The following is a 26,215-nucleotide window of genomic DNA, read 5'->3' as shown; positions in this document are numbered from 1 at the left end:
TTGTTATTAACTGTGGCAAGATACTTGGTGAATGAGACACTGGAGAGTTCATTAGTTCATAGACAATCAAGGGATGTGCAGGTGCAAAACCACAGGTAAGCTACGGCTGAGACCCAGAGCATCCCCACTTGGCCCAGCCTTGGAGAGCAGGCCTGGACTGCAATCAGGAATCACTTCGAGCAGGATACATCAGCTCAGCATCCCTCTCCATCATATTCCTAACCCTCAGGGGCAGAGACCCACCTGACTTTTTCCTGACTTTTCCCAGCTCTTGGCTGCTGGGCAATACAGGTTGATGTCTTAGGCCAGTGCTGTCCAGCAGTGCCTTCCTCTGAGGAAGTCCTCTCCTCTTGGTGCTGATATCAGTGCTGTGAGGAGATCAAGAGGCTTCATGTCCTTCTCAAATTTATGCTTTGAAGTAATGGAAGTTTTAAGCTTGTGTTAACTGAATCCAAGTAATTAATCTGTTGTGGAAGCTGCAGTAAAGATCAGATTCCCTGCCTGTAGTTACTGAGATATTAATACATACCATTACTTAACATAGCCAATCTGACATAATACCTATTTGAATTTAACTCCTGGACTTTTAAGGAGGGTTTTTAATACAGATCACAGGAGGTGGGATGACCAGTTTAAACACTCAGTTAACAGTAGTTTTTCATCTATTTGTTTTCTCATTACCGGTATTTTCTGGGTGGGAGCTTGTGTTGGAATCATGTGCTTTGGAATATTTTACAAGAATGTTGTTGTGATAAGTACTTGAAATAGGTGATGGGTTTAGGTTTCCTGATATGCCCCCCTAGTTAGGTAGGCTTGTCCTTTGGGATTTCTCAGTTTCTGAGGAGTTTGTGTTGGCAGGAAATGTTAATAATCTCTAATATTGTCAGTTTGCTATTCGAAGCGTTCACTTTTTAGTAATAGATGTGTGGAAAATTGCTTTTGCAAGTTATCTCATGGAGTGTTACAGCAGTAGAAAGAAATCAAATACTTGGGATTGGAATGTTGTTATCAAGGTCCTGGTTTCCTTTGCTTGTGATCCAACCCCAAATTGTCCAGTGTACAAAATTTCTCATCCTTGTACTTCTTTTTTTCAGTTTATAGAAGAATTTCTGGTTGTTATTTTTGAAGATCTTTATTCAGTGTCTTTTGCTTGTCTGGAATAATATTTTGCTAAACCAGTGTATCCTGTTTCCTCCCCAGTTGGATTCAAACTGATTTCATATTACATATTTGAAAAGGTCTTTAATATTAAGCAAAAGTTTAACTGAGAACCGTAGCTGGAAAACAAAAGCACTGTGGAAATGCTGTTAGGGGTGATGAAGAAATCTGGTGAGGCTGTGATAAGGAAGGTAAGGAGTAGCTGGCTGGGCAGCAGAGCCTTAAGGGATGTTTAGGACAGGAGCAGAGCTGAGATGTGAGTCGTTCTGAAATTGAAAATAGGAACAAAATCGTAATCATGAGGTGCATTTGGGTGTTTTATAGCCCTCCTTGTTTTAAACTTATTACTGTGATTAGTCATGATGATCGGTAATGGAAGTGGGGGACTGAATACATCAGTGTAAATGTATTGTATTTAGGAGGCCTGTGGAATGGAAACTTGCCAAGAAGGGTCTTGCTGCAAGCTGTACTGTGCTGTTTGTTGTGCAGTGGGGCTCTGGAATGCAGCTTGGAGCTTGGACACTGCATGGTGTTGGTTCCTCTGCTGGCTGCAAGGGTTGGATCTTTCTAGGAGGAGAGCTGTCCACTGTGATGGCTCACCATGCAGGTGAGTTTACACCAAGAGACGCACTGTAGCACAGGGAACCAATTTTTCTCCAGTTAATTTGAGAGTGTTATGACTCTTGTTTAACAACAAAGTGCCTCGTGGCACTTTGAAGTTATCCCAGGGGTCATCTGAAAGAGGATACTAGGTCTAGTTTAGTTTCAGATACCTCTCATGAGAGGCTGTGGGAGCAGTCATTTGCTGCCAGGAAGATTAAGCAGAAGCAGTGAGGTAAAGAGTGAGTGGAGTGTCCTGCAGACATGAGGAAATGGAGTACGGGGAAGACATTTTGCCTGCAGATAGTTGTTATTCTTGTAGATGTATGTCCAAGTAATGTGGATTTATTTTCCTTTTAAGTGTAGCGCACCCTTTGGAAGGCACCATTCATGTGCCCTAATCCTCTGGAAGCTAACTTTGACAGCTTGTAAAGATGTAGCTTTGTCTTAGGTTACAATGTAAGATGTAACCAAAAGTATGTATTCTATCACCATCTGTTAAAAGCAGGTGGGGCAGGGTTCTTTATCTCTTCCGTGGCACATCCCTGATAACTCCCTCTGGGAGATGTCTCCTATTAATGGGCCTCATAAAATTACATCATCCCTTTGTGAGGTGCTCCACCCAAGGGGAGGAACCAACCTGGATATAATCTGAGGTTTGGAACACCGCAGTCAGCCCTTACCTACAGGATTCCCAGAGGACAAGAGCTACATAGTCACCACTGGACCTTCAGAGGAGACCAGACCCTTCTACAGGATCACTGCTTCAGCAGAACCGTGTCTCTCACCTCAAGAGGAGTGCAGCCACCACTTAATCAGACTGCTACCACCACCCTGCCTGGCAGGGTGTCGGGTCGTATCCTGACTCTGTCAGGTTAGGCCAGTGTTTCCATAGTATTGCCTTGTTATACACACTAGTAAAGAACTGTTATTCCTGTTTCTCATATAATTGCCTGAAAGCCCCTTAATTTCAAAATTATAATAATTCGGAGGGAAGGGGATTACATTTTCCATTCCAAGGGAGGCTCCTGCCTTCCTTAACAGACACCTGTCTTTCAAACCAAGACAAGCTTCAGAGGTTCCCAGACTGTAGGAAGAAGACTTTAGGAGGTGACTCGAGGTTGTGATCAGCATGCTTGGAAGGTTGGGGGCAGCTGGCACTAACAGGCATCCTACACCCTTAAGAAGAGGCAAAGGGGGAGTGACTGTTCTGCAAGAGACTAGGTTGCAACTCTTTCTGGATGCTGCCAAAATCCTTAGGCTTAAGATCTTCTGGGTCCTGATCTGATCTGTGCAAAATTGCAGGAGATGTATTCTCCTACTCCTGGAGTTGGTCTCAAAGCTGCTAAGTAAAAGGAGGCACAAAACAATTTCAGACTTTAAGGAGCTCTTGAGAAGGTTCTTTCTACTCTTACAGTGGTAGTGGAATATCTTGTGGAAATATGAAACAGTTTGATCAAAACAGACGGCATGTGTAGTAGGAAAGGCAAACAGTAAGGAGAAACTAAGGTAATTTCAGTGCATATCAACTGTTGATTTATTTTAGCTTGTGCTTTTTTTTAACCCTGAGGGGGAAGTCTCTTGTTTGTGCTCTGTTCCTTGTTGGAGAAAATTCAATATTGAATAGCAGCCTTCAGGTTCCTGTGAGCTAATTTTGTCCAGCAATAAGTCTCTGTTAATTAAAAGGGTTTTGGCAAAGATCTTATGAACTTCCCCATCCAGAGAGTTGTTCCTTTGCCCCATGGTCCCTGAGCACAGGTGGCTGTGGCTCTCTGGAAATAGGCAAGGAGAGGCAGATCATAACAACAAATCAGTGTGTGCCTCACAGCAGAAGTGTTCCCTTATTTCTTAGCCCACAGTTTTGGCAATATTGTCAGATTCTCCCACTATTTGTGACACAACTGCCATGTTATTCTTTTATTACACAAAGTGATAGCTCTACCTTCCCAACCAGCTTCAGACACTGGAGACTCACACGTGTTGGAGTAATTTTCTGTTCCCGTGGATGACTTTTGTGTACTCAGTCAGCCCTGGAGGGAGAGATTCAAACAAATCATTTTGTTTTACAGGCATGACTTCCATTAGGGATTCAGCATGGAGAAAACTGTCTAGAAAATAACACTGAGTGGCTTGAAATGTGTATTACAGGCTGTCTCCTATGGAAGTGGGAAGTGTGCACACCGAGGGGAGAGTTGGGGGAGGAGCACCAGCGCCAAAGGTCTGTTCTTCACACTTGACTGGTGGATTAAATTCCCTTTCCATGGTGCTTCTTTCTGACTTGCTGTGGTGCTGTTGCTGGGTTTTGCAAATGGGGAAGGTTATAAGGGTTTAGATATAAATGCAACTGACAGTTGAGTCAGAGCAGTGCTTTTGGAGACAGAAGACTCATTTGTAGATGCTAAGGAAGGAGTTTCTGGTTTTATTCCATCTAAATCCTCCAAAACCTAAATTACCCACCTGGGGTTTCTCTTTAACACACTCTGCCATCCAAATTTTTTATCCCAGGCTCCAGAAACTTTCATCCCCTTCTCTAAATCCTCCAGACATACATTTTATTGAAGGAATTCACCATGCTGTGCCATTAATAATTTTATCCCCTCCTTTCCCTGGCACAGCATGGTGAATTGGATTCCTTTCGTAATTTATCTAAGAATATGATCCTTATTCTGGATTAATGTGCATTATAAAACCGGGTATTTGCATTTTAATATACTTCTAGGACTCTTGTTTTAGATCAACCAGCAAAGCTGAATCTGAAAACATGCTTGATGCCTAAGAGGCATAACAAGAAATTCCTTTTAGAAGAGGAGGTAAAGCTGTTGCACTTCTGCTCTGTGGTAGTGCAGTAGGAATAGCTTTTCTGATTATCTATGACATATATATAACAGTCCTATATACATATATATATATATATGTATATGTATACACACACACACACATATATAACATTCCAATAGCTCAGTACCAAGAAGCAAGGAAGTTCATGGTCTCCACCGTGCAGTTCTCTCTGTTGCTTTGTCCCAGTAACTGGGTAGTTTGATTTTGCTTCAACAATACTTTTGAAAGTGACATCCTGGATTTTGTTAATTCCAGAATGAACTCAGACTCCATGTGGTTTTCTTTCCTTTTGAGGAAGGGAGGGTGAGAAACTCACAACCGAGCACCTGGCAGGGTTTTCTTTCTTTTTTCTAGCACATGGGCGATTTAGGGGATGGGGAACAACCAACCACACAGCCAAAATCATGCCCTTCATTACACTTCATGCTTACTTTTAGCTGGGATGAGGGGTTTAGCTGCTGTTAAAGCATTGATCATGAGAACTTTTCCTGTGTATGTCACAGGGAAAGTGGTTAAGCTATTAAAGTGTATGAATTTACAGGTCTGGCAGTTTTGGGGTGGGGAAGGAAGTTTAGAAGGTACACTGTACGAATTTGTTCTAGTGTTACTGTAAAGATAGTCTTTCCAACAATGACTATTTGTGAGTTAGTGCATGGGAAAGGTAATTTCTAAAATGACAATGGGAAAAATGAAATCATGTGTCTAGACCAGTTCTAAAGGTGTCTGATCACTGACATGCCTTACACTGTTTCATTGAAATGACAGAGCAGCTGTCCGTGCAAGCAGAGAGGTATCTGCTTTTTGATGCTGTTAGGAACATCTCTGCTCGTGGCCCAAAGTTTTCAGGGGAAAAGTAACTAGAAATTCCTCAAGAAAGTAAGAAAGTGCTGTAATCACTCAGGAAAGGTGTTAGATGAATAAGGTATCATAAAGAGTTGTTCTAATTTGTTGAAGAAGCACACTCAAATTAGCTTGTTGATGGGCATATCATAGGAGGTGCCTTCTGAGATTTGAGCGACTGCAATTGATTGTAGGAAAATGAAGAAGTAGCACTAAACAACCTCTGTTTCTGAAGAGTAAGTATTATGAAATAAAAAACTCCATTTTCAAAAAATATGTGAAGATATCTTTCCTTTAAGAGAAGAAGGCGTGTTTTGAAACAGAGGCTCCATTAAGAGAAGTTGTCTCTGAAAGCAAGGGTGAGAAAGGGAAAAAAAGCTGCTAGCGAGGAGGGTTTGTAACTGCCAAAGGGCTGGTTAAGTGTTTTTGAGAAAGTGTATCTTAAGTGGTTGGACTTGTTTAATTGTAGCAAAATTTTGAATGAGTCTTGGGAATCCACGCTACGCCTCACAGGATGCTGAACAGGATCATTGCTGAGCGAAAGAAGTGAGTGCAAGGAAATAGAAGAAATTTCACTGAGATGTAAGCTGTTGAAAAGTACAGGGATCACTGCAACAAACGTGATAACCAGAAACATAGTACTGAGTGCAAAACAAAGTGACCTGGACACCCCAAGTCATGCTTCAAAGGCTGGTTTGGTCATTTACCAAGTATCTGATTACAACTTCAGCAGGTCAGCACAGTGAGGGAAGACCACAGAGGCAGATCCTTATTATGTGATGCAAGTCAGAAAGGAAGTAAGCGTTTTGAGAAGAGATGAAGTGTAGTTGTCTTTGAAACAGACATTTTATGGTAGCAAGTCCTTTTTCTTGGTTAGGCTTTCCTTCTCCTGAATATTCAAGTCCAATTTTGCAGGACAGCAGTTTTTATAGAGTAAGCACTAGCTTGTAAATGATAGCTTTTAGATATGCGTTATTAAAAAGTAGGGTTCAACTTGTGATCTGCTAGTAAAATTTCATGTGATTGCCATCAGCTGCTTGGAAGTGGAGAAAATTTCAAGTCAATGCAAAAACCTTTACTTGGATTCCAAGAAAGAAGTGGTGGTGGTGAGAGAATGGTCAATGTTTTGTGTCAGTCCTTGCTGGCTGTAGTTTTTTCTGCAGAGCAGCAGTGGGATGGATTTGGTGATGGGAAGGCACTGAAAAAGGCAGATGAACTTGCACAGGTGGCCTTAAACTCAGCAAAATGGAAAATTAGGCAACTACTGAAAGGTATGTGCTAATTCCTGTGAATTAATGCACAATTGTTCAGGTTAATGAATTATGGACTGAAAATCGGATCTGCTGAGACTGTACTGTGAATTTCCCTAGGTTTTCTTTGTTCCAGGGGACAAATTATTCCACTCTTGGTTTCACAAGCAACCGAGATTTAATTAACACTTGGAAATTGCTTTGAGATCTTTGGGTGAAAAGCTATGAAGTTCTAAGGATATTTGATTAAATGCAAAGAAAAGCAGTACTTTTCTTGGAGCACGATGAGAGTGTGAACTCCTATCACCAGGAATCATTTTCTGCTCTGGAGGCAGGCATGTTTTGCTCAGTATTCTTATTCTTGATGACAATGGCTTGTTTTGGTGAGATCAACAGACTAGGAGCAGTGTTTGTGCTGTGTGTTGTCACGGTGTAAAAAACCTCCATCCCAATAAAGGAGTGGGAGCTCAGCTTTCCTGATATGTTCAGCCTTACATCAGGGCAGGACCTGCAGGGATGATCACTTAATTGTTTTTTGCTACACTTGTGTAACTGAGTACTCTTTACCTTGGTCAAGAAAACTGATTTAAAAGCATTTGGAAGGTATGGGGGAAAGCTAGGAATAAAGAGTAACTTCCTAACTGCCTGGCTGGGGGAGAGGAAGGCTCTGCAAATGGTCACTCCTCCCACATGATCATGGGGGTGTATTTTTGGTCAAGTGAGGCACAGGCTAAAAGGGCTGGGAGGGCCACTTGTCAGTACTCGTTTCCTGCAGTTGCTACCTTCAGGTGAAGGTCAGGAGAAACAGCATTTCTGGCTGGTGGCTTATGAATTTCTCTTGCAGTCCCACCTGGGAGAGGGCACAGATCAGACATTTCAGTTGAGGCTGATCTGTCTCCTGTGACTACTGCTAGTAGGAAACTGGAGCGTAATGTCAATTAAGAGTGAGCTGTGTAACAGAAATAATGTCTATGTAGAATCAGACACAGTACCCTCAGTGATCCAGAGGAATCTCAGACCTTTTAAAGGTGTTAGCTCTCCCTGCCGCCTGATACAGTTCACCACAGGGTCACCTGGATGTTTCTCCACTGCTTGTGTTTCCTGTGACTCTGTAGTGATACACATTTTCTTTTCAATGGGGACGGGCAGGAGGATCTTTGGCTAGTCCGAGAATGGAGCTTTGATGTGAGAAGGAGAAACTAGTGTTTGTGTACACACAGTTGATTAATTTAAGGTTACAAGGCGCCAAAACACCTTCTCAAGCTGTCTGCCAAATAAGATCTATTACTTCAAACAACATGGAAAAAAACCTTACTTTTGACAGTCTTGTAAAATTCTGTCCAAACAGGATTAGCCTTCCTTTAACAAGTGATTAAAAAAAAAGAAGATAAACAAAACTGAAAACACTTAAGGCTATTGCTACAAAAGATTGATCTTCAGTGGGTAAATACTTACGAGATTTTTGCGAGGATGAGTGGAGACTCTAAAGATAACAATCCAGTTACTATACTTTATTAGTAACTTTTCTAGTAAAAATACTTTTCTGTGTCATGGTTTAGCATAGTTTGGGTTTTTAGTTAAGGAGGGGCTCCATCAGCCACTGAAGTGATTCGTTGCAAAGACCTGCTTACAGTTTCCTCTAGACCCAACAGAACCAATCAACTGGCTAGTGTGAATACTGGCAACTTTTTAAAGCCACTTAAGAAGCTTGACACGCCTCTGTGATCCACATTTAAGAACGAACAAACCCCGGGAAAGCTCTCTCTTGCTTTCGGACAGGTAACTGGGGGCCCGCGGCGCGGCTTGGCTGAAGATCTCAGCCGCTTCTGCTCGCTGGACGCGCGGCGCAGCCCCCTCAGTGCGGGCCGGGAGACAGCCGCCCCGGAGCCCGCGGCCCTGCTCCGTGCAGGCCCTCGCCTTGTGCGGCCAAAAATTCATCTGAGGCTGCTCTGCCCGGCAAAGATCATGTGACCAACAGCGATAAGCGAATTCCAGCTGCAAGGCCCGGGTGAGATTAACCCTTTTAGTACTGTAAGATTTCTCCAGAACAGATGAAGCCTGCAGACATCAATCCTCTCCCAAGTCAAAAAAAAAGGAAGGGTGAAGGCATGTGAAGAGAATACCGTAAAGACACCAAAGTCAGTGAAGAAGGAAGAGCTGAAGCCCTGAGGGAGGAGAAAGAGGAGATGCTTCAAACCTAGAAGCTGAAATTCCTTTGTAAGGCTATGGTGATGGACTATGATACATCAGAGTACCCATTGTAATTTCATGAAAGCATGGGGGGGTGGAGCGTTCAAACTGCAATTGTGAGCAAAAGTACTTGTGCTGAAATGAGCAAATGTTGAAGTAGCTGTGATTTGATGAGAAACTTGAACAGAGAGAGATGACAGTGATGAAGACCCTTGTCCCAGGGAAAAAGAAGACCTCTCTTCCTAGAGATGAAGATGCTCCCAGAGATGGGTGAAGAGAACCTTTGCTTCTGAACAGCTCATCCTTAAAATGCTACCCCATTAGCTAAAGATTGGACCCTTGAAAGCAGTTGTGGGGAAAGCTGTAAGTCGAGGGAAGGGATTTTCACATGTGAGCAGAGAACCATCCCGGGTGGTTGTCTTGCTGTGACATTGAAGCCATGAGAGAACTGTTTCTTGTGGAGATGTCTCCATAGCATGAGCAAGAGAGACTCCTCTCCCTAAGTGAACTGAAAAAAGAGATTATTATAGAGGTGGTAAACTGACTAAAAAAATCTCAAGGGTTGTCTTTTTACGTTGTCAGTGGGAGAAGGGAGAAAGGTGGGGGGAAGAGAAGTGTTCTGTAGGTTTAGTCGGACTTTTTTTTTCTTTCTTTTAGGTGTGTTAATAAACTTCTTTATATTCTTTTAAGTTTTGTGCCTGCTTTGCTTTCTCCTAATTCTTATCTCACAGAAGGAAAATAAGTAAGTAATGGATATTTTGAACCAAACCACTACAACTAGTTACAGTACTAGTATCAGTTACTACACCACCGCTCCTATGAGGAAAGGCTGAGAGAGTTGGGGTTGTTTAGCCTGGAGAAGACTCCGAGGAGACTTCATTGCAGCCTTTCAGTACCTAAAAGAGGCTTATAAGAAAGATGAAGACAAACTTCTTAGCAGGGCCTGTTGTGATAGGACAAGGAGTACTGGCTTTAAATTAAGAGGGTAGATTCAGACTAAATATAATGTAGACATGTTCTGTGATGAGGCTGGTAAAACACCAGAACAGATTGCTCTGAGTATTCAGGGTCAGGTTGGCTAAGGCTCTGACCAACTTGGATCATCTGAAGATGTCCCTGCTCACTGTAGGGGATTGGACTAGATGGCTTTAAGGGTCCCTTCCAACCCACACTATTCTGTGATTCTATACTGACTGTCATCAGCTGCCTAGTATCTCAAGACTCTTCCTGTGGCTACTGCTTTGGGAAGCAATTACACTGCCAATGGAGGAACTCAAAAGGTCACTTGTGAAACTCCAGCAGTACTGGTAAAGAACCATTTTATCCATTTGTTCTTTAAGAAGTAATGGAGTTCTTAAAGTCGTCTTTCCCAAAAGTTGTCACTGTGATGGTAGAACCTGTGTTGTATATGTATAGTAACTCTGTCAATGGAGAAGTAGTTTGACCAAAAGTAGCGTGTACAGTTTGAAGATCTAATGGTGTATTTTATTTGCAAACACAGACCTTCTGCTTAGTATATATTTCTTCTAAAATAACCAAAAGCACATCTGCTTTTAGATCAGTTGGTGGTGGGAGGCAAGTAAAGAGCTTGGAAGGTGGAAGAGGAACTTGTTTGTGACCTTTTTCTACTAAGAGAAAAAGAGAAGCTGCTTTTCTGGAGAGGAGAACAAGCTGCAGAGGAAAGGGGAGGAGGGTGCTGTGATGATAGGTCAACATTCTAAGTTTCCAGTTTTACATAAACTTAATTCACAGTAGCAGGAGGGCCTTGTGAAATGAGAGGTTAAAAATCAAAATGAAATGGTTTTGTGTCAGAACATGACCTGTGGAAAGTGATGTATGCCAGATCCTGCTGAGGATAACCTGGCAACATGGATCACTCTCCAATCTGCAAAGCCATTCGGCATCACAGGAGCACGGCAATATGCGCATACTGAAACACCTGCAAATCAGGCTCGAGGAGCAATCAAAGTGAGATAAACATTAATTAGTATAATATCCAAACCCTTAATGGAGGAAGGAACGTTGATTACACAGCCTCACTTGGGATTTCTTTCTGTCAGAGATGGTGTATGATGACAGTTTCTGATTACACTTACTCAGACAAGAAGTAAGACTTCTAAAACTGCTTAAATATGGAGAGAGAAGAGCAGAAAGCAAACAAGTTGATCTTTCTATGAGTGGTTGAACATGTTTGGCTCTTCATAAGAGTATGTATTTTTCCTTTTTGCCTTTCAAACTTTTGAGGCGAATTGGCTTTGTGAGCCAGTTTTGAATGCTTCCCTGGATCACTGTAAACCATAAATGTCTTAGCAGACTTTCCTTTGCTCTCCCAATCTTAATCCTGAGATGTTGCCAGCTGCTGGGGCAGAAGCGCTGTGTGGGAGTGGAGAGTGGGCTTCTCACAGTGTTCATTTTTGACACTGTTTTGTTCCCTTGTTACCCTGCTCCAGCATCAGCTGCTTGGAGAGTCTGGGAATAAAATAAAATACAAGAACCATAAACTCAATCACTTCTTATTCATGCCTCCTGCAGTAAGGGAGGAATTTAATAAAAGCACACTTCATTTAGCACAGAAAAAAAAGGCAGCTTGACTTTTAGGCAAGAAGCCAAGGTTTTATAAAATAAATTTACTATGTGTACCCTGAAGTTTAGAACAGCAATGCCAAGCATCTCCCTGCTATCTTTCTGGCTTGGAGCTTGGGCTGGGAGGTGACCAGAAGCCTGATTTGCTGTGATGTGTTCAGTCCTCATTTATGGAAAAAGTAATTTAATACTTCGTCTGCCTTATCCTCCTGTGCAACTTCATTTCTCATTCTGCTCTGTAATGTTCTTTCTCCTTGGTTGATTGCTTACTTTTGTACTTCAGACATAAAATTGAAATTCTTTGGTATTCTAGAGAGGTTTGCTCCAGCCTCTGTGCCTACCCTTTCTTGTTCACCTCAGTGTGCAGCTTGCCTATCTTCTCTCCTACTTCAGAAGTTTTGTCATCCCTGTCACTTTCGGGTGACGTGGACGTTCAACACAGGGAGCAAAGAGTCTCCTGCTGCTGTGATGCTTCCTTACAGCTGAATTCTGTATTTCTCATCCACCTTTCTGAGAATCTGCCAGCCTGTCTTTAAACCTTCCCTGATTTTAAACTTTTTTTCCAATGCTGTCTGATCCCTAGCAAGTACAGATGATAAAAATCAGAATTTTTTTGGTTGGCACTGTGGAGTGCTTGGAGACTCACATGCAAATGTAGCATTATTGCCACTTCTGACAGTACTGTCAGGCAGTATCTAGTGTCCTGGATGCCAGATTCCTAATGCCTCAAATCTTTTTCCTATGGGAGTAAGGAAACAGTGATTTTCCCACCATGAATAGACACAGATACAGTAGAGGTCTTTCAGTAGACACCTGAATGTGAGATTTATCAGAGGAGTTATAAGGGAATCAGAGGCAGTGATCTGCTCTGTGGTTGCAGATGGGGCAGAGGATAGGGGGCCAGCAAGAGAGGCCCTGAAGGGCTCCCAAGAACTGGGAGGAAGTATTCCTGGAACTTGCTGTGGGTGTTGGAGAAAATTGCCTGTAAAATGGAGAGTAGCTTAAGGCAGCAGGATGAGGGCTTTAGAACAAAGGAGAAACAAGATCTAAGTTGGGGGTGAAATGCAGAGGGGTTGAGGGCAAAAATATTTCAGAGGGACAAGAGAAAGTGAAAGCTTGAATCAAAGCAGCTGAAAGATTGGCTTTAATATCTGCTTAGATCAAAAAATGAAAGTCTGTATGGATTAAGAGATAATCCACTAGATAGATTTAATCTGCCACGTGTATTGCTTCCTCAAAGAAAAGCACTGGGAGGGGAAGGTTGATTTGGCTCAGTGCCCAGCATTTGAAGGTAGGTGATGTATTCTCCTTTTTCTACGGACCCCCCCTTTCACTTGTCCTGGATGAAGCACATTACTGCTGAAAGGGAGGGGCTGTCGATGTAGCCTCCTGCTCCTTTGCAACTCCAAAGTCACATTGAATTTAACTAAAGGCGTGTATCAGGCAGAAAAGAGCACTGAGAGCAAAATAACACAGTAATGACTAAGAAAGTAGGCATGGGGTAGGTTCAGATGCTCATGGTGGTTTTGGCTGCTTGAGCAATGGGTTCTGAGAGGCAGTATTGGGCCATTTTGTTAACACTTACCTCTCTTGTCCTGATTGTCCTTGTTCTCCCTTAAGTGGAGGTTAAGGTCTGAGTGCCACCTTGCCAGCACTGCCCCTGCAATCCTTGGCCACATCCCTCCATCCCTTCCTTCCTGTTTCCTTTCTTTACAAAAACTGGTTGTGTCCTCTGAGTAAGTTCAGTTTCCACAGCAGTAGAAATAGTTGATCAAACGTGAGAGGGTTTTCTCCGTGTATTTTTCCAGTAAGAATATGGTATTTGTCTCTTCTAACTAACACATACAGCTGTATCTTGAACTGTTCGTGCATAACAGTCATGCACTTCTGGGAGCTTGTACATGTGATAGAATTTGGATTAATTGGATTGTGGCGGTTTCTTTTTTTTTTTTTCTCAAAGTTACCTTGTTCAGCAACAAATAAATTAATTCTGTAGACTGATATGTATTCCTTCTGTGTTGTGGGCCTCCATCTGTACCACCTCAGGTGAAGGTTTTTGGCAGATCTCCTAAGGTCAATGGGATTTGGGCTGTCAAATCCTAGAGCACGAGATCACAGGAGAAAGTATAGTGCCTCAGAGAAGATCTGTCATGGTTTGAAACACCTGAGCTGGCACTGGACAGCTTCCCCAGCTTGTGCTGGGAGTGGGCTGTCTGCCTGGTACTGTCTCCTGTTACTGATTATATTTGGTGGGCAGTGGGGATGGATGTCTTCTGCCTTTTTTTTTTCTTTTTCTTTGAGTGAGGGAAGAGAGAGGAAGAGATTGGTACCTGGTGAAGCACTGGGCGTAATGTGGGGCAGGAAGGGGAATGAGGGAAGTGTTTGACTGCCTCACTGGACCCACTCACATTCATGGAGTGAAAGGGAGGAGAACACTTACTGGTTTCTAGGCCTGAGCTTGCATAACTATTTGCTTAGCACTTCCTTCTGGGAGAGAAATATGTGCCTTGTCAGATCCTGAAAACTGTGTCTGGAAGTCAGCAGGGTACTGGCTAAAAGGCAGTTGATACCTTGCTTTTATTTGGAGCTTCAGGAAAGCTTTGTGAAGTTCTTCTAGGAGAGAGGTCTACTCACAGGTGAGAAAGAAAATTGCATCATTGATTTGAAGGAGAGCAGCAAAGCAGAAATAAATAGCTAGGTTTTTTCAGCTTTGAAGGGAAATAAAAATAGCCAGATGCCCCTAGGAGCAGTACTGGAAATAGTGTCAATCAATACAATTATGAAACTTCTAGAAAAGAGGTGAACTGTGAGGTGGGAAAATTTGCTGGTGAGAGCAGTTAGGGAAGATTTGGGTCCTTCAGAGGCATCTCACACTTGAACAAAACAAGGCAATGGGACAGCCCTATGACACATGGAATTTGCTGCAGACAGGTGCCAGGGAATGCGCACTGAAAGGAACAACAGAAACTACTCTGAGAACTTATCAAGTGTGTAAGTGATGTGGACTTACTCCACTGAGGCAGAAGGAGGGTGTGGGAAGGAAATCATGAACAGATTTGTACTCAGTGTTGGTACAAAATACAAGCTGTTAGACTGTGTTTAAAATAAAAGGATGGGGAAATGGAGAATAATTCTGAGAGGGAGAATCTCATGAGGTTCAATTTTGCTCATCTCCCACTCCAAACAGAATAAGGTAGAAACAGGCTGTGTGCTATCATGCCATATGCATCAGGAAGGATTTTTCATGCCTCGAGGAAGAGGAGAGCATGGCTGTAAACAAACAGAAATACTTGACGCTGTTTAGAGAAAGTGGGGTGGTTTTTTTCAGAATGGTACAAGGAGAATAGGCTGCTTGTACTTACTGTTTTTCACTACCTACATTGAGGGGGGGCTTTATACTTCTATACTATAATAGGGATTGTGCTGCCCAAAGTGAAAATACAGGAAAAGATGGATTTGGTACAGTTTGAAATTGGGAATCATGGATCACTGCTGATCTCAAATTTGTTACTGAAGGGAATTAGACAGACAGAGCAGAAAAAGAGCATGAGAGCTCTCTCCTCAAAAGCAAAGAGAGACTCCTGGTGAAACTTAAAGACAGTACTTGAGATTGATTTTTACAGGCACAGAATGGTCTGATGGAACTCATTGCTACAAAACAGTGCTGAAGTGGGGTGCTCTCTCTCCTAATGGGTTATGTAGCTATAAAAATATTCTTCCCTGGCTTCACTGGAGGGGTGAAAATTCAGAAGACTTTTCAGCTTTTGACCTTGAAGCTGGGGAGAACCTGCCAGTTATGCATGGGGAAGGAGGGCTCTCCTGAGAAGGTGACCCCGTCGTTACCTGTAGCTGATGCCTGCTCCCAGCATCCCTCCTAAGCTCTGGTTGGACCTGTGAGACAGTTCCAGCAGCACGGCAGCCCCTGTGCACAGCATGGAGGCAGTTTCAGTTGTGTCCCTGGCTGCCAGGTGGGAAAGGAATATGTCGACAATGTGAATGCAGAGCTACTTAACCACTGACTGCTCTCCCCTGCTGCCACGGAGTGCTTTTCACCTCAGTCCCAAAGCATTCTGATGCTGATCTCTTGGCATAGTTCATCCCCAGCTGGCAACCAAGCACCACACAGCCCCTTGCTCACCCTACTCCCTGCAGGGTGGGGGGGAGGAGAACTGGAAGGGTAAAAGTGAGAAAATTCATGGATTGAGATAAGAACGGTTAAATAATTGAAATAAAATAAAACAATCATGTAATGTAAATGAAAATAACAGAAAAGAGAAATAAAACGCAAGAAAGACAAGTGATGCAAGTAAAAACAATTGCTCACCACCAACCAGATGAAGCCTGTCCAGTCCCCGAGCAGTGGACCCCAGCCAACACTCTCCCTAGTTTGTATGCTAAGCATGATGCCATATGGTCTGGAATATCCCTTGGGTCAGTTGGGATCAGGTGTCCTGGCTGTGTCCCCTCCCAACTCCTTGTGGTGGGGTGAGAGGCAGAAAAGGCCTTGACTCTGTCTAAGCTCTGCTCAGCAATAACCAAAACATCCCTGTGTTATCAACACTGTTTCTGTTGCCAGTTCTCTATCTTTCTGTGCCTCAAACAGCCACAGGAACATCATGCTGTGAGTCATGGACTAATCCTACTTTATGCTGGAGTACCTAAAGCTCTCAATAGGATGGATACAAGCACATCTCAGCCAACACTGTTTTGCTCTGTGAAACAACCCAGTCCCCTGAGATTCACATCCTTCTCTGAGGGGCTGGGCATTGGCTGTTGCAAAAAAACCCCAACTTGTTCTGGATTCTTCAGCTTAAGAAATGTTCTTGCCTCCTAGAATCTCTCAGCGGGTGGAGGCCAGCCGGGCACAGCTCCAGGCAATTGGGGAGAGAGTCACACTCGCCCAGGTGAAGATTGAGAAGATAAAGGGCAGCAAGAAGGCTATTAAGGTAGTGACTTCAATGAAGGCTGCATGGCCTCTTTTCTTTCTTCTTTCTTTACTCCTGATGTAAGCTCTGGAGAAGAAAAGGTGCTCAGCTGCTGCAGCTGCTGCAGCTGCTGCCCACTCACCTCTCCATGGCTTGCTGCTGAGCAGGATTGTGATGAGAATCCCGTTCCTGACTTGGCTAACTGATGAATTTTAGACCCATGAGCCACACAGCTCCAGGCTTTATGTAGCCTTTATAGGCTTCTGTCCCAGCTGCTTCCTGAGAAAGAGAGAAGGCCTGTGCTGAGCTAAGCCTAACGCTCTCACACTTCAGGCTCATAGACACTTTGGTTATTTGAATGAAAGCTGCTGTTAGAGAGACTCCCCTTAGTGTATCTTAATCCCATAGAGCCGTGTAAAACTGGTGAAAATCCTTCTTTCCCCATTCTTGCTCCATTTTATAGCCTTTCCAACTCCTTTCCTGCCAGTGGAAGCCTTTTTGCCAGTCATCTCCTAGTACTTTTGGAGAGAGAGAAAGAAAAGCTCTGGCAGTTTCAGATTCAGAAGTGGCAGCCCATGCGTGTTTGGGTCTGTGCACATAGCCCTTAGGAGCCTGTTGACTCCAAGGCTGTCCATTCCCCCTGGCAGCATAGATTGCATGTTTACTCCACTCCATGTGTTTCTGTATTGTAGGATTGCCTAGTTGTTGGGATTTTTCAGTCCCTCCTTGTTTCTCCATAGGTATTTTCCAGTGCCAAGTACCCAGCCCCTGAACGGCTGCAGGAGTACAGTTCAATTTTTGCTGGTGCAGAAGACCCAGCTAAACAGAAATGGCCAAGACACAAGATTCAGAGCAAACACCGAATGCTGGATGAAAGAGCTTTGCAGGTAAGGAGGAGAACAGACCTTGGGAAGGACAAGCAAAGAGGCTGTTAATCTCTTTGACAAAGTGGGCCAGGGCTTTGGGACATAGGCTGGGAGTAGAATATATTTTCCTTTGGTCTGTCAGTGGGGAGGGTGTGAGGTCAGGCTGGGGAGCTTGTGGAGATGCCAGTTGGAGAGGGCCATGTCAGTACAAGAGCCTGTCTAGGTGGCTGTCAACTGCCAGGTCTCTGGAGCAGTTCCATTTCCTGAAATGCTTCTGTTTCCTGCAGCAGTGTTGGTGGGTGATGCTGCCTGATCTTAAGGCTTGGCTGTGCATAGTGAGGCAGCTGGGATCAGGCTCATAGTTGTTTCAGAAATAGTTTCTGAAGGCTCTGATGTAAGTTCTGGTGAGGGGGGAAAGGTAAGAAGCCTTGTGAGTGTGTCAGGAGAAAAAGGAGTCTTTCATTAGAGCATTTTTCTGCCTCAGGAAATCATTGCACTTAGGCATTGTCCCTGGGTTGGAAGGAGAGGAGGAAGAGTTGCCATGCTTGAAGTTTAAAAGTTGCAGTGTATGTGTGTGTCAGGAGTAGCAGATGTGCTGTTCCTAGCAGGTTAAGGATCAACTTGACAACTTCCCTGCTTTCCTTTCTCCTAAGGAGACTTCCTTCTTCATCCTTGTGTGACTTGGCCAAAAATAAAGCTGCCACTGAATAATTTATCATGCTAAATTTTCCTGAGTGTTAATGGAGTTGAGACCTCACACAGCGAGGTAGTTATGAATATTTCAACCAGGCCAAGGAAGCAGGATTGCTGGCCCAATGGACAGCTGGCAAACTTGAGCAGGGTTCCTGCTTCCTTCCAGTCCTGCCAATAGCACAAGCAGAGCTTCATGGGACCTGCTGGTGTCTGGCAGGGAGGCCAGCAAGTGCTGCTGTCTGGCTGGTGGCCCCATTGCACTGGAGTGTGGGGGGAGCACAGGCAGGCAGGGAGTGAACAGGGAGATGGGTTCCCCCCCTGAAGGGCTGGTGCCAAAGTACAGCCCCTTGCACAGGGAAGGGATTGAGAAGAACATCAGCTGTTAAAAAGGAGTGTCCCACAAAGAACAAATGGTGTGCCTGTTCAACTGGCCTGCTGGCTCCAGTAAGCACCGCATGCCATTCCCCACAGCCGTCTGCCTGGGATGCCACCTCTTCCAGTCCCAGTCAGTCTCTCTACCACTGCCATGTTCTGCCCTTTGTGACTAAAGCTGCCATCATCACAGGGACTTTGTTTCAGGCCCTGGGGGATGTTTGCTCCCCTCTTGCAACCCATCTTTTGATCCTCCTTTGGGACTGTTGGTCTTTCTCTGGCTTTGCTGAGTCTGCCTCATGCAGCAGTTGTCACTCTTGCCAAGATCACACACATGAGCTCCTGCAGCTCCTCTGAGGGGTGGGGGGATGCTGCTGTCAGCTGGTGAAGGATGGAGGGACTGATGTGCTGAGTGGGGCTCAGTGTGGCCAAGCTCCAACCACTTTCCAGGGGGACAGGCCCTTCTCGGCCATAGCTGAGCCAGAGCCTGATGTGCCTTGCAGTAATGAAACGTGACAGGGAGAAGTCTAATGTTTGCATTTATGCCCTCCTCAATTATTCAGGGCTTTCATCAGAGACTCACTGCCTGTTTTCACTTCTAACGAGAGCCTCTTTGCTGGGAGCAGTTGCAATGGCCTTTACTAAACTGCACTTGCACACGTGCACACACCACCTCATCAGGAGAGCAAACTCTGCTCAGGTCAGTTTGAGGGGAAGTGGTGGCAGCCTGTGCTCAGCCTTTAGGGTTTTTGCTCTGGGGGGTAAGCAGCTGAGTTGGAAATGTCTGTTGTTCTGCAGTTTATTTTAAAATGCTTTCCCCTTGGAATTTCTTCTTGCCCCCTCCACCCCAAGCAAGTGAAAACTCAGCTGTTTAGAGGATGCTGTTTAGGTTGGTAAGGGTAAGAAACACAGTGCTTGTGGTAAGACTGGAAAGCCAGTTGCTTTGCACACTGCAGTGGTGGCAGCAAGGCAGGGCTCAGCCGGGAGCTGGCTGCAGCCCTGTGGGGCTTCCCAGGCGCTGGGTACTGCTTTTGTAGTGGGAGCTGTGTCTGGGTGCTGCACATGCCACTCAGGAGACTGGAAAACAGGGTGGGAGACATGGTCTGCCTGGGCTTTGGAAGAAGTCCAAGCAAAAGATACCATCCACTGCTGGAGTAACCTTGCTAGGCTTGGCATGTCCTTGTGAATTCTGCCTCTCCCAGAGCCCACCATAGGCATGTGGAGGCTAAACCAGGTTTTTGTCACTTGCTCATCTTGAAGTGCTTTCCCAGCTGGCCTCAGCACTCCTTTGGTGTGGGGGGAGTGGGATTTCTGGTGCATCACACCAATTCCCTTTGTAATAGTGTGTGTTTAATTAAACTGAAGAACCAGAATGACTTTATATATTTTTAACTGTAGGTTCTTAGGAAGAAAACCACCTGAAAATGCAGTGTCCTTGGGGGTGGGATCCTGCCAGGTGCCAGACCCCAGGCTGGGGTGTTTGAGCATTCAAGCACCCCCCCTCCCCCCCCCATGACTTCAGTATGTCAAGGTTGCCAAACTTTGGCATAAGAACCTAATGTTCCTATACGAAAACTAATTTTTAAACGGCACCTTAACTTCTGGAATTCACAGTTGCAGGGTATTTTTGACAGCATGTAGTTGTTCCAAATTTCAGAACAGATCTAGATATTCAAATAAGATTAGCACTTTGATGGCATTTAAATTTAAAGGATTATATTTCATGTTTCAGAATACTCATGCTTAGTGCTTTTATAACTGCCTTAGATGAGTCTTGTAAGTAAGTGTAGGTAATGGTTGCTTTCTCACTACACCCTTAAAGTGATGCACAATCTTCCAGTGCTAACTGAAATCTACAAAGAGACAATTAAAAATATATATATATGACTTGAGGGCTAAGTGTGTCTGAACAGTTCTAGCAAAAAAAGCCAATACTCCCTCATGCCTAAAAAAATTAAACATTGGGAAATGAATATTAATGATCAAAAGAACTTTTATTTTTGAGTCTCTGCTTCTACAATCTCTAAATAACGATTTATATCTTTTTGCCTATTTGCTTCTATAAAAAAATAGAAGGTGTTAATTTCAGTGTATTTTTCACAAGTTGGAACCTGAATTAAATCAAAACCTTCCAGGTCCTTTCTTATAGCATTTTTTAGTCTCAGAGCATTATATAAACTCTTAGTGGATTAACTGAGCTGTGACTAAGCCATTTCCTTGGATTTCTGGCTACCAGATTCAAGACTGAAATTTCAATCAACAGGAACTGCTTGTGTCACTGAGATGTGGTCTTAAAACTGAACCACCAGTGGTCTCCATTTCCCCCATACAAATACAAGGAGGGAAGAGGGACTCAGAGAATGGGGTGGTGCAGGGATGCTGGAAGTAGTGAGGCAGTAGGAAGCTGTGGACAGTATTTGGAATGGTCATTTTCTGGTGGCAGAAGAAAACCACAGGAGTGGCCACTTATTTAACCTGACAAAATGCTCTGGGTTTCTCCTGGTATGAACACTTCCTGCCTTGTAGCTGCTACTTGCCCTAGTTGTGAAGAAAGAATAGTAAAGAGTTGTGAAGGGGCTGAGGAGGGGTCTACAGAGGGGTCTGAGGCAGAGGTTTGTTCATCCCAAACTGTCTCTCTTCAGGAACTAATGCCTTTCATCCTTCTAGAGCAGAGTGCTGTGGGCATTGAGCTTCATATCCCAGAGCATGTGGCAGTGGGCACTGTCACGCCCGCTGAAACACTGGTCTGATGAGGGATGGCAATTCCTGTGCTCTGTAAAAGTCAGGCAGTTCAGATGTAATAAGTCCTTTTCGAAAGGGAGCTCTGTATATTACACATGAAGTTCTAGAACCGAGAGAGAGAAGATTTCAGTTCATTAGAGTTGAAAACTCCTGCAAATCCCTCAGGCTTTGCAAAACCATCTGGCACACGCTCCACCCTGCGCACTCCTTTCTGCCTGATCTCTTGCCTAGTGCAGGCACTCTGTTCTTTCCTAACCTCTTTCTCCTTTGCCTTCCCTGCATACCCCACCACTGGGATCACAGCTCTTAAAACATCAAGTGAAGGCAATGGAGGGGAGGTAATAGAGATGTGTGGGGAACTCCGCCTGCATGAAAAGGTGTTGTAATTGGAGACACTGTAACAAAAACCTTTTAGGCTGTGGTGCTTGATCCCTGCCTCTGACTTCAGAGCTGGAGTGGTGGTTTTATTCTGGTGGATCCTTGCCACAGTAACCCCTGTTCAACATGACCCATCCACGGCACCAAAAGCACTTGCCAGGAGTCTGAACTGCTGAGATTTCTCACGAGTGTGGGGTTGCAATGTTGTCCACGTGCTTCCTAGCTCAAGGAGAAGTAGAGAGGGAGCAGTAGGGTTCCCAGACCATACAGTGCATCCAGCAGTGTGGGTTGTGGTTGCTGGGGAGAGCTGCCTCAGCAACTGTAGTTCTAGTGTCTTACCACCTTTTATCTGTCTTCTTGCAGGAAAAGCTCAAGTATTTCCCTGTGTGCGTGAGCACCAAAATTCACCAGGAGGATGAAGCAGAAGAAGGCCTTGGCAGCCTTCCCAGGAACATCAGCTCCCTCAGCTCCCTGCTACTCTTCAATACCACCGAGAACCTGTGAGAGCTGGAGCAGTGCTGCGCTGCTCACCTGCCCCTGCTTGTCCTCAGCAGAGCTTTCCCTTCCCCAGGGGTAGCAGTAACTGCTCGCTTTCCTGGGGATGTTACTTATCAGGCTCCTGATGGGACAGGGTTTGGTACCTCTCCGCTGCCTTCCAGCTGGGAACCTTGCTTTCCCTGCTCTTTCCCTTGGGTGGAAGCAGTTATTTTGTCCACACCTGATCCTCTACTCACCTGCATTCAACCCAATTTTGCACTTCCTTTTGCTTAGTTCTTCCTATTGTTCCTCTGTAATTTCTCTCCAGCCTTGAGATGTGGTGTCACTCCTGCCCTTCTTTGGCCTCTGTGCCAACCTAGGTACTGCTTCTTCTCCTGACAATTCCTCACACCATTACTTTACTGGTTTTGCTGCTTTAATGTCTCCACCACCTCCCTCACTGCAGTTTCCTTTCCCACTGGGCTTTGCCTCATGGTTCTTCATTCTGCTCTTATTGAAGAGTTACTTTAAGCCCTTGAGCTTTCAGCTGCTGGACCGTCTCTTTCTGCTCCTGAGCCATGGATCATTTCTCCTTTTTGTCTGTCATCCTGGATCTTGAGTGTCAAGTCACCCGTGTCCTGCTGTGGGCTGTAGGATGGTTTCAGGCCTGGTGGTGGAAAGAGGAGAGCTTGGTCATGGTTCTACTGCAGTGGGGCTTTGCTTTAGAATGAGTCTGGAGGCTGCACTGGCAGGGTGGGGAGCTGGTTACCTCCTGGTTGCAGAGGGGAAAGGTGGTAAAATGGACCTAAAAGAAGGAACCTGGAAGGCCCAACATGTTGATCTTTATAAGTCAGGTCTCTGCCTCCAAGGCCTTCTTGTGTACACTGTTTCTTCTGGCCTTGGATCTCAAGGCAGCATCACTAAAATACTTGTTCTCTGCCTTTAGGTACAAGAAGTATGTGTTCCTGGATCCTCTGGCTGGAGCAGTGACCAAGACCCATGTGGCTCTGGAAACAGAGACAGAAGAGAAGCTCTTTGATGCACCTCTCTCCATCACCAAAAGGGGACAGCTGGACCGACAGGTGAGATGCAGCTGCTTACACTTCAGAGGGTTGTGCTCAGCTCTCTGAAAAGAGAGGGCTTCAATAGGACGGTGAGCAGGTAGGAGAATAGCCCCTTATGGGGCTGCAGAGTACCTCAATTATCCAAAGGATCGTGCCTGGTTTTGTGCTTGAGGTCCTGGTGTGAGCTTGATGGGTGAGACAAAAGCCTCAAACTTGGCAGGTGTTTCTCTCTGCTCAAGCCTTTGTTGAGTGGTGAAAGGAGAGTAATGGGATATTTACTCACCTTGCTGCTTGACCTTAGGGCTGTAGGGGAGTTTGGAGGATCCATCACTTGATCAGCTCTGTTGTGCCAACTCCTGAGCCTCATGAGGAGTCTGAGTGTGAGGTGCCACTGCCAGAAGGTCCCTGGGGTGAAGTGTGATCCCCATCATTCCTGCTGGGAAGGGGTGCCTGCTGGTGCAAACAGAAGGACTAGCCAGACTGAGCAAAGGGCTGTGCTTGGTGCACACATGGGGCAGGCAGTGCCCCAACCCAGTTGCCCCAACATGTGACTGATCACCTTCTAGAGGCTGTACCTGGGATGTACCAGCTTTTCTGGAGTGTCATTTGGGACTGGGGAAAGGAGCCTGGGAATCATTTGCTCATCATGTTGGACTGAAGAATATAATGTATATAGTGAACGAAGCCTTTATTCACAGTGTGCCATCGCTACTGCGTTGCCTGCGTGTTAAACACAAAAGCAAGTGCCTGTAACTACTAGGTTATGCTTCTCCTGCATTTTAATCTCAGAAATGGTTCAGACACTGTCCTCTTCTGGAGAAGGGACTGGTTTATGTGGGGTGCAGCAGTTAGTGCATGAACCCTTCAGAGTTCACTTGCTACTAAGAAGATTCCTCCTCCTGCAGTCTGCCTTTCCCAAGGCTGGTCTGCAGGACGTAGCCTCTGAACATAGAGATGTAGGAGTAGCTGATGTACCCAGGTACACCAGCCCAGCTCTGACTGCTGCCCTGACTGTTCCCTGCAATTCCCCTGTTTGCAGCAAGCACATAGTCACTGCCTTATCTTGTTGGTTTGGGTTTCTTTAGGTTGCTGAAAATTACTTCTATGTGCCAGATCTGGGCCAGGTCCCTGAGATTGATGTTCCCTCCTACCTGCCAGACCTGCCTGGCATTGCTGCAGATCTCATGTACAGCGCTGACCTGGGCCCCGGCATTGCACCCTCTGCCCCCAGCAGTGCTATTCCAGAGCTGCCTACTTTCAACACAGAGTCGGTGGAGCCTTTGCCACAAGGTATTTTCAATCCCTGATCCCAGGACCCTATGAAAGAGGAAGGCAGGGATTGCTAGAAAGTGGAGATGAGGCAGAAAGTCCCTTGGTAGAAATTTTAAGATGGATGTTAGATGGATGACAGATGTTGCACTTCTGGCTTAGGCCTGAGTGAAAGCTGCACCCTGCTCAAGTTCTGGCCTGACTACAGTCCCTTTACCTCTCTCCCCCTCTCTGCATGGAGGAGGGAGAACAGTGTGCAAGGACTGGGCTCCTGTCAGCCCAGTGGGATGCCCTTGTGCGAGTGGGGTGCAGCTGGGGAGGGAGAGTAGGGGAATCTCAGACTCTGCCTTGGCCCTGCCTGCTGTTAAGAGATGGTGCGCGGGGTGGGAGTGCTCCACTGCAGGTGCTGAGGACTCTGATCTGTTGCTGCTGAGGTTTTCGAATGTCTGAGCTGAAGCTCTCAATGGGACTCTTCAGATGCAACTTCTTTCATCTTTCAGATCTTCAAGATGCTGAGCTGTTGCCACCTCCTCCCCCTCCGCCTCCCCCACCACCTCCTGTTATGCCAACTCCGGTGCCTCCTCCGCCGCCCCTGCCCCAGCCCACAGCACCCTCGGAACCGGCCCAGACAGCGAGCGAGGAGAGCAGCAACACAGTGCCTGCAGGTAAGGGCTGGGCTCCTCCACAGCTGCACCAGCCTCCTTGCCTTCAGCCTGTGTCCTTGGGGAACCCCCTGTGCCTTCCCAGCCTTCCAACAGAGGGGGGAAGCTGCAGTGGGAAGAGATGCTGTCAAGGTATTGGAGTAGCCCTTCCCGTGGGAATCTGGCTGGGCCTGTAGCTGATGCACTGACCCATGTCTGCTGCCTGTCCTTCCTGTCCCTGCAGCTCTGGTCCAAGGAGCCCCGAAGGAGGTGGTGAACCCCTCTACTGGGCGTGCTAGTCTCCTGGAGTCCATCCGCCAAGCTGGGGGCATTGGGAAGGCCAACCTTCGCAGTGTCAAGGAGAGGAAGCTGGAGAAAAAGAAGCAGAAGGAACAAGAACAAGGTGCTGAGGCTCTTTGGCAGAACTGCTTTTCCATGCTCAGGCTGCAGAGGTGTGGGTCTGGGAGCAGGTGGGCTAGTCAGGAGCACAGTGAACTCACAAAGCATTTCTGCTCACAGGCTGATGTAGGTCTCAGGTGTTCACCACTCAGCCAGAGCTCTGTGAACTTGCTAAACCCCACTGGCCAGAAGGGCATCTGTCTCAGGGCTTGTGGAGAAGTTTCACATGTGATGCACAGGACCAGGCACACAAATGAAACCCTGGGGGCCAAGTGGAACAGAGCTGAACCAATTTAAGCACCTTGGTTGAGGAAGCTGGGGAGTGGCTTGTTGAGCTGCTTTGGCAGAACGAGACTGCAAATGCACAGCCCCTCAATGAATTCCACTCTTGGATTTCCCCAGAAAATGCCATTAATCCTGCTGTGCCTAGTGTTTTCCTGACCTGAAACTGGATTATAGTTTTGGGGTGTCATACAAAATTCGAGGTTTGGAGTTTTTTCTTTAATCTCAAGGCAGTATTGCAGGGGAATGCTTTTTCCATAATGTTTGGCTCAGACTAATCCTTTTTCACTGACTTGTTCTGCTCTGTTTCAGTGAGAGCTACGGGACAAGGTGGAGATTTGATGTCAGACCTCTTCAACAAGCTGGTGCTGAGGCGCAAAGGTACTGTCCTGTAGAAAGGGCTGCTCCTTCCCCCTAGGAAAGAGGGAGAGCACTTCCTGGCACCCCAGTTGTGTCAGTCACAGCCTTGGAAATAGGAACAGAGAGCTTCCAGGGCAGTGTACCCCAGTGTGGCTGGGAGTGTCTTCATAGAGAATGAGCAGAGGAATCTCCACCTCAAATCCAGCTGGAAGCACTGGGGGGGTTTGTGTGTTTCAGAGGATGGACTCTGAAAGCTACCTGTGAAGAAGGGACAGCAGTGTCTTTTTG

At 45.6% G+C, this 26,215-nt stretch overlaps 1 protein-coding gene across 6 annotated transcripts in view; it reads left to right on the top strand.

The window, feature by feature from the left end:
- The window catches only part of WASHC1 (WASH complex subunit 1), a 42,192-nt gene that overhangs the window by 14,521 nt on the left and 1,456 nt on the right, over nt 1-26,215 (top strand). For all 6 annotated transcript variants that reach the window (XM_042050303.1, XM_042050307.1, XM_042050305.1 and 3 more), the window contains 8 exons: nt 16,294-16,405; nt 17,125-17,271; nt 21,799-21,935; nt 22,859-22,994; nt 24,062-24,266; nt 24,746-24,910; nt 25,131-25,289; nt 25,880-25,948. In XM_042050303.1, coding sequence (XP_041906237.1) covers nt 16,294-16,405; nt 17,125-17,271; nt 21,799-21,935; nt 22,859-22,994; nt 24,062-24,266; nt 24,746-24,910; nt 25,131-25,289; nt 25,880-25,948 — 1,130 coding nt within the window. The remainder of the gene's footprint in view (nt 1-16,293; nt 16,406-17,124; nt 17,272-21,798; nt 21,936-22,858; nt 22,995-24,061; nt 24,267-24,745; nt 24,911-25,130; nt 25,290-25,879; nt 25,949-26,215) is intronic.

Source organism: Corvus kubaryi, unplaced genomic scaffold, assembly GCF_017639235.1.
Source record: "Corvus kubaryi isolate FWS band 111438036 unplaced genomic scaffold, C.kubaryi_AGA036_p1.0 72, whole genome shotgun sequence".
In the NCBI taxonomy this organism is placed as follows: domain Eukaryota; kingdom Metazoa; phylum Chordata; class Aves; order Passeriformes; family Corvidae; genus Corvus; species Corvus kubaryi.
Note: the sequence above shows the minus strand (reverse complement) of the source record. Positions and strands in the feature narration are given on the sequence as shown.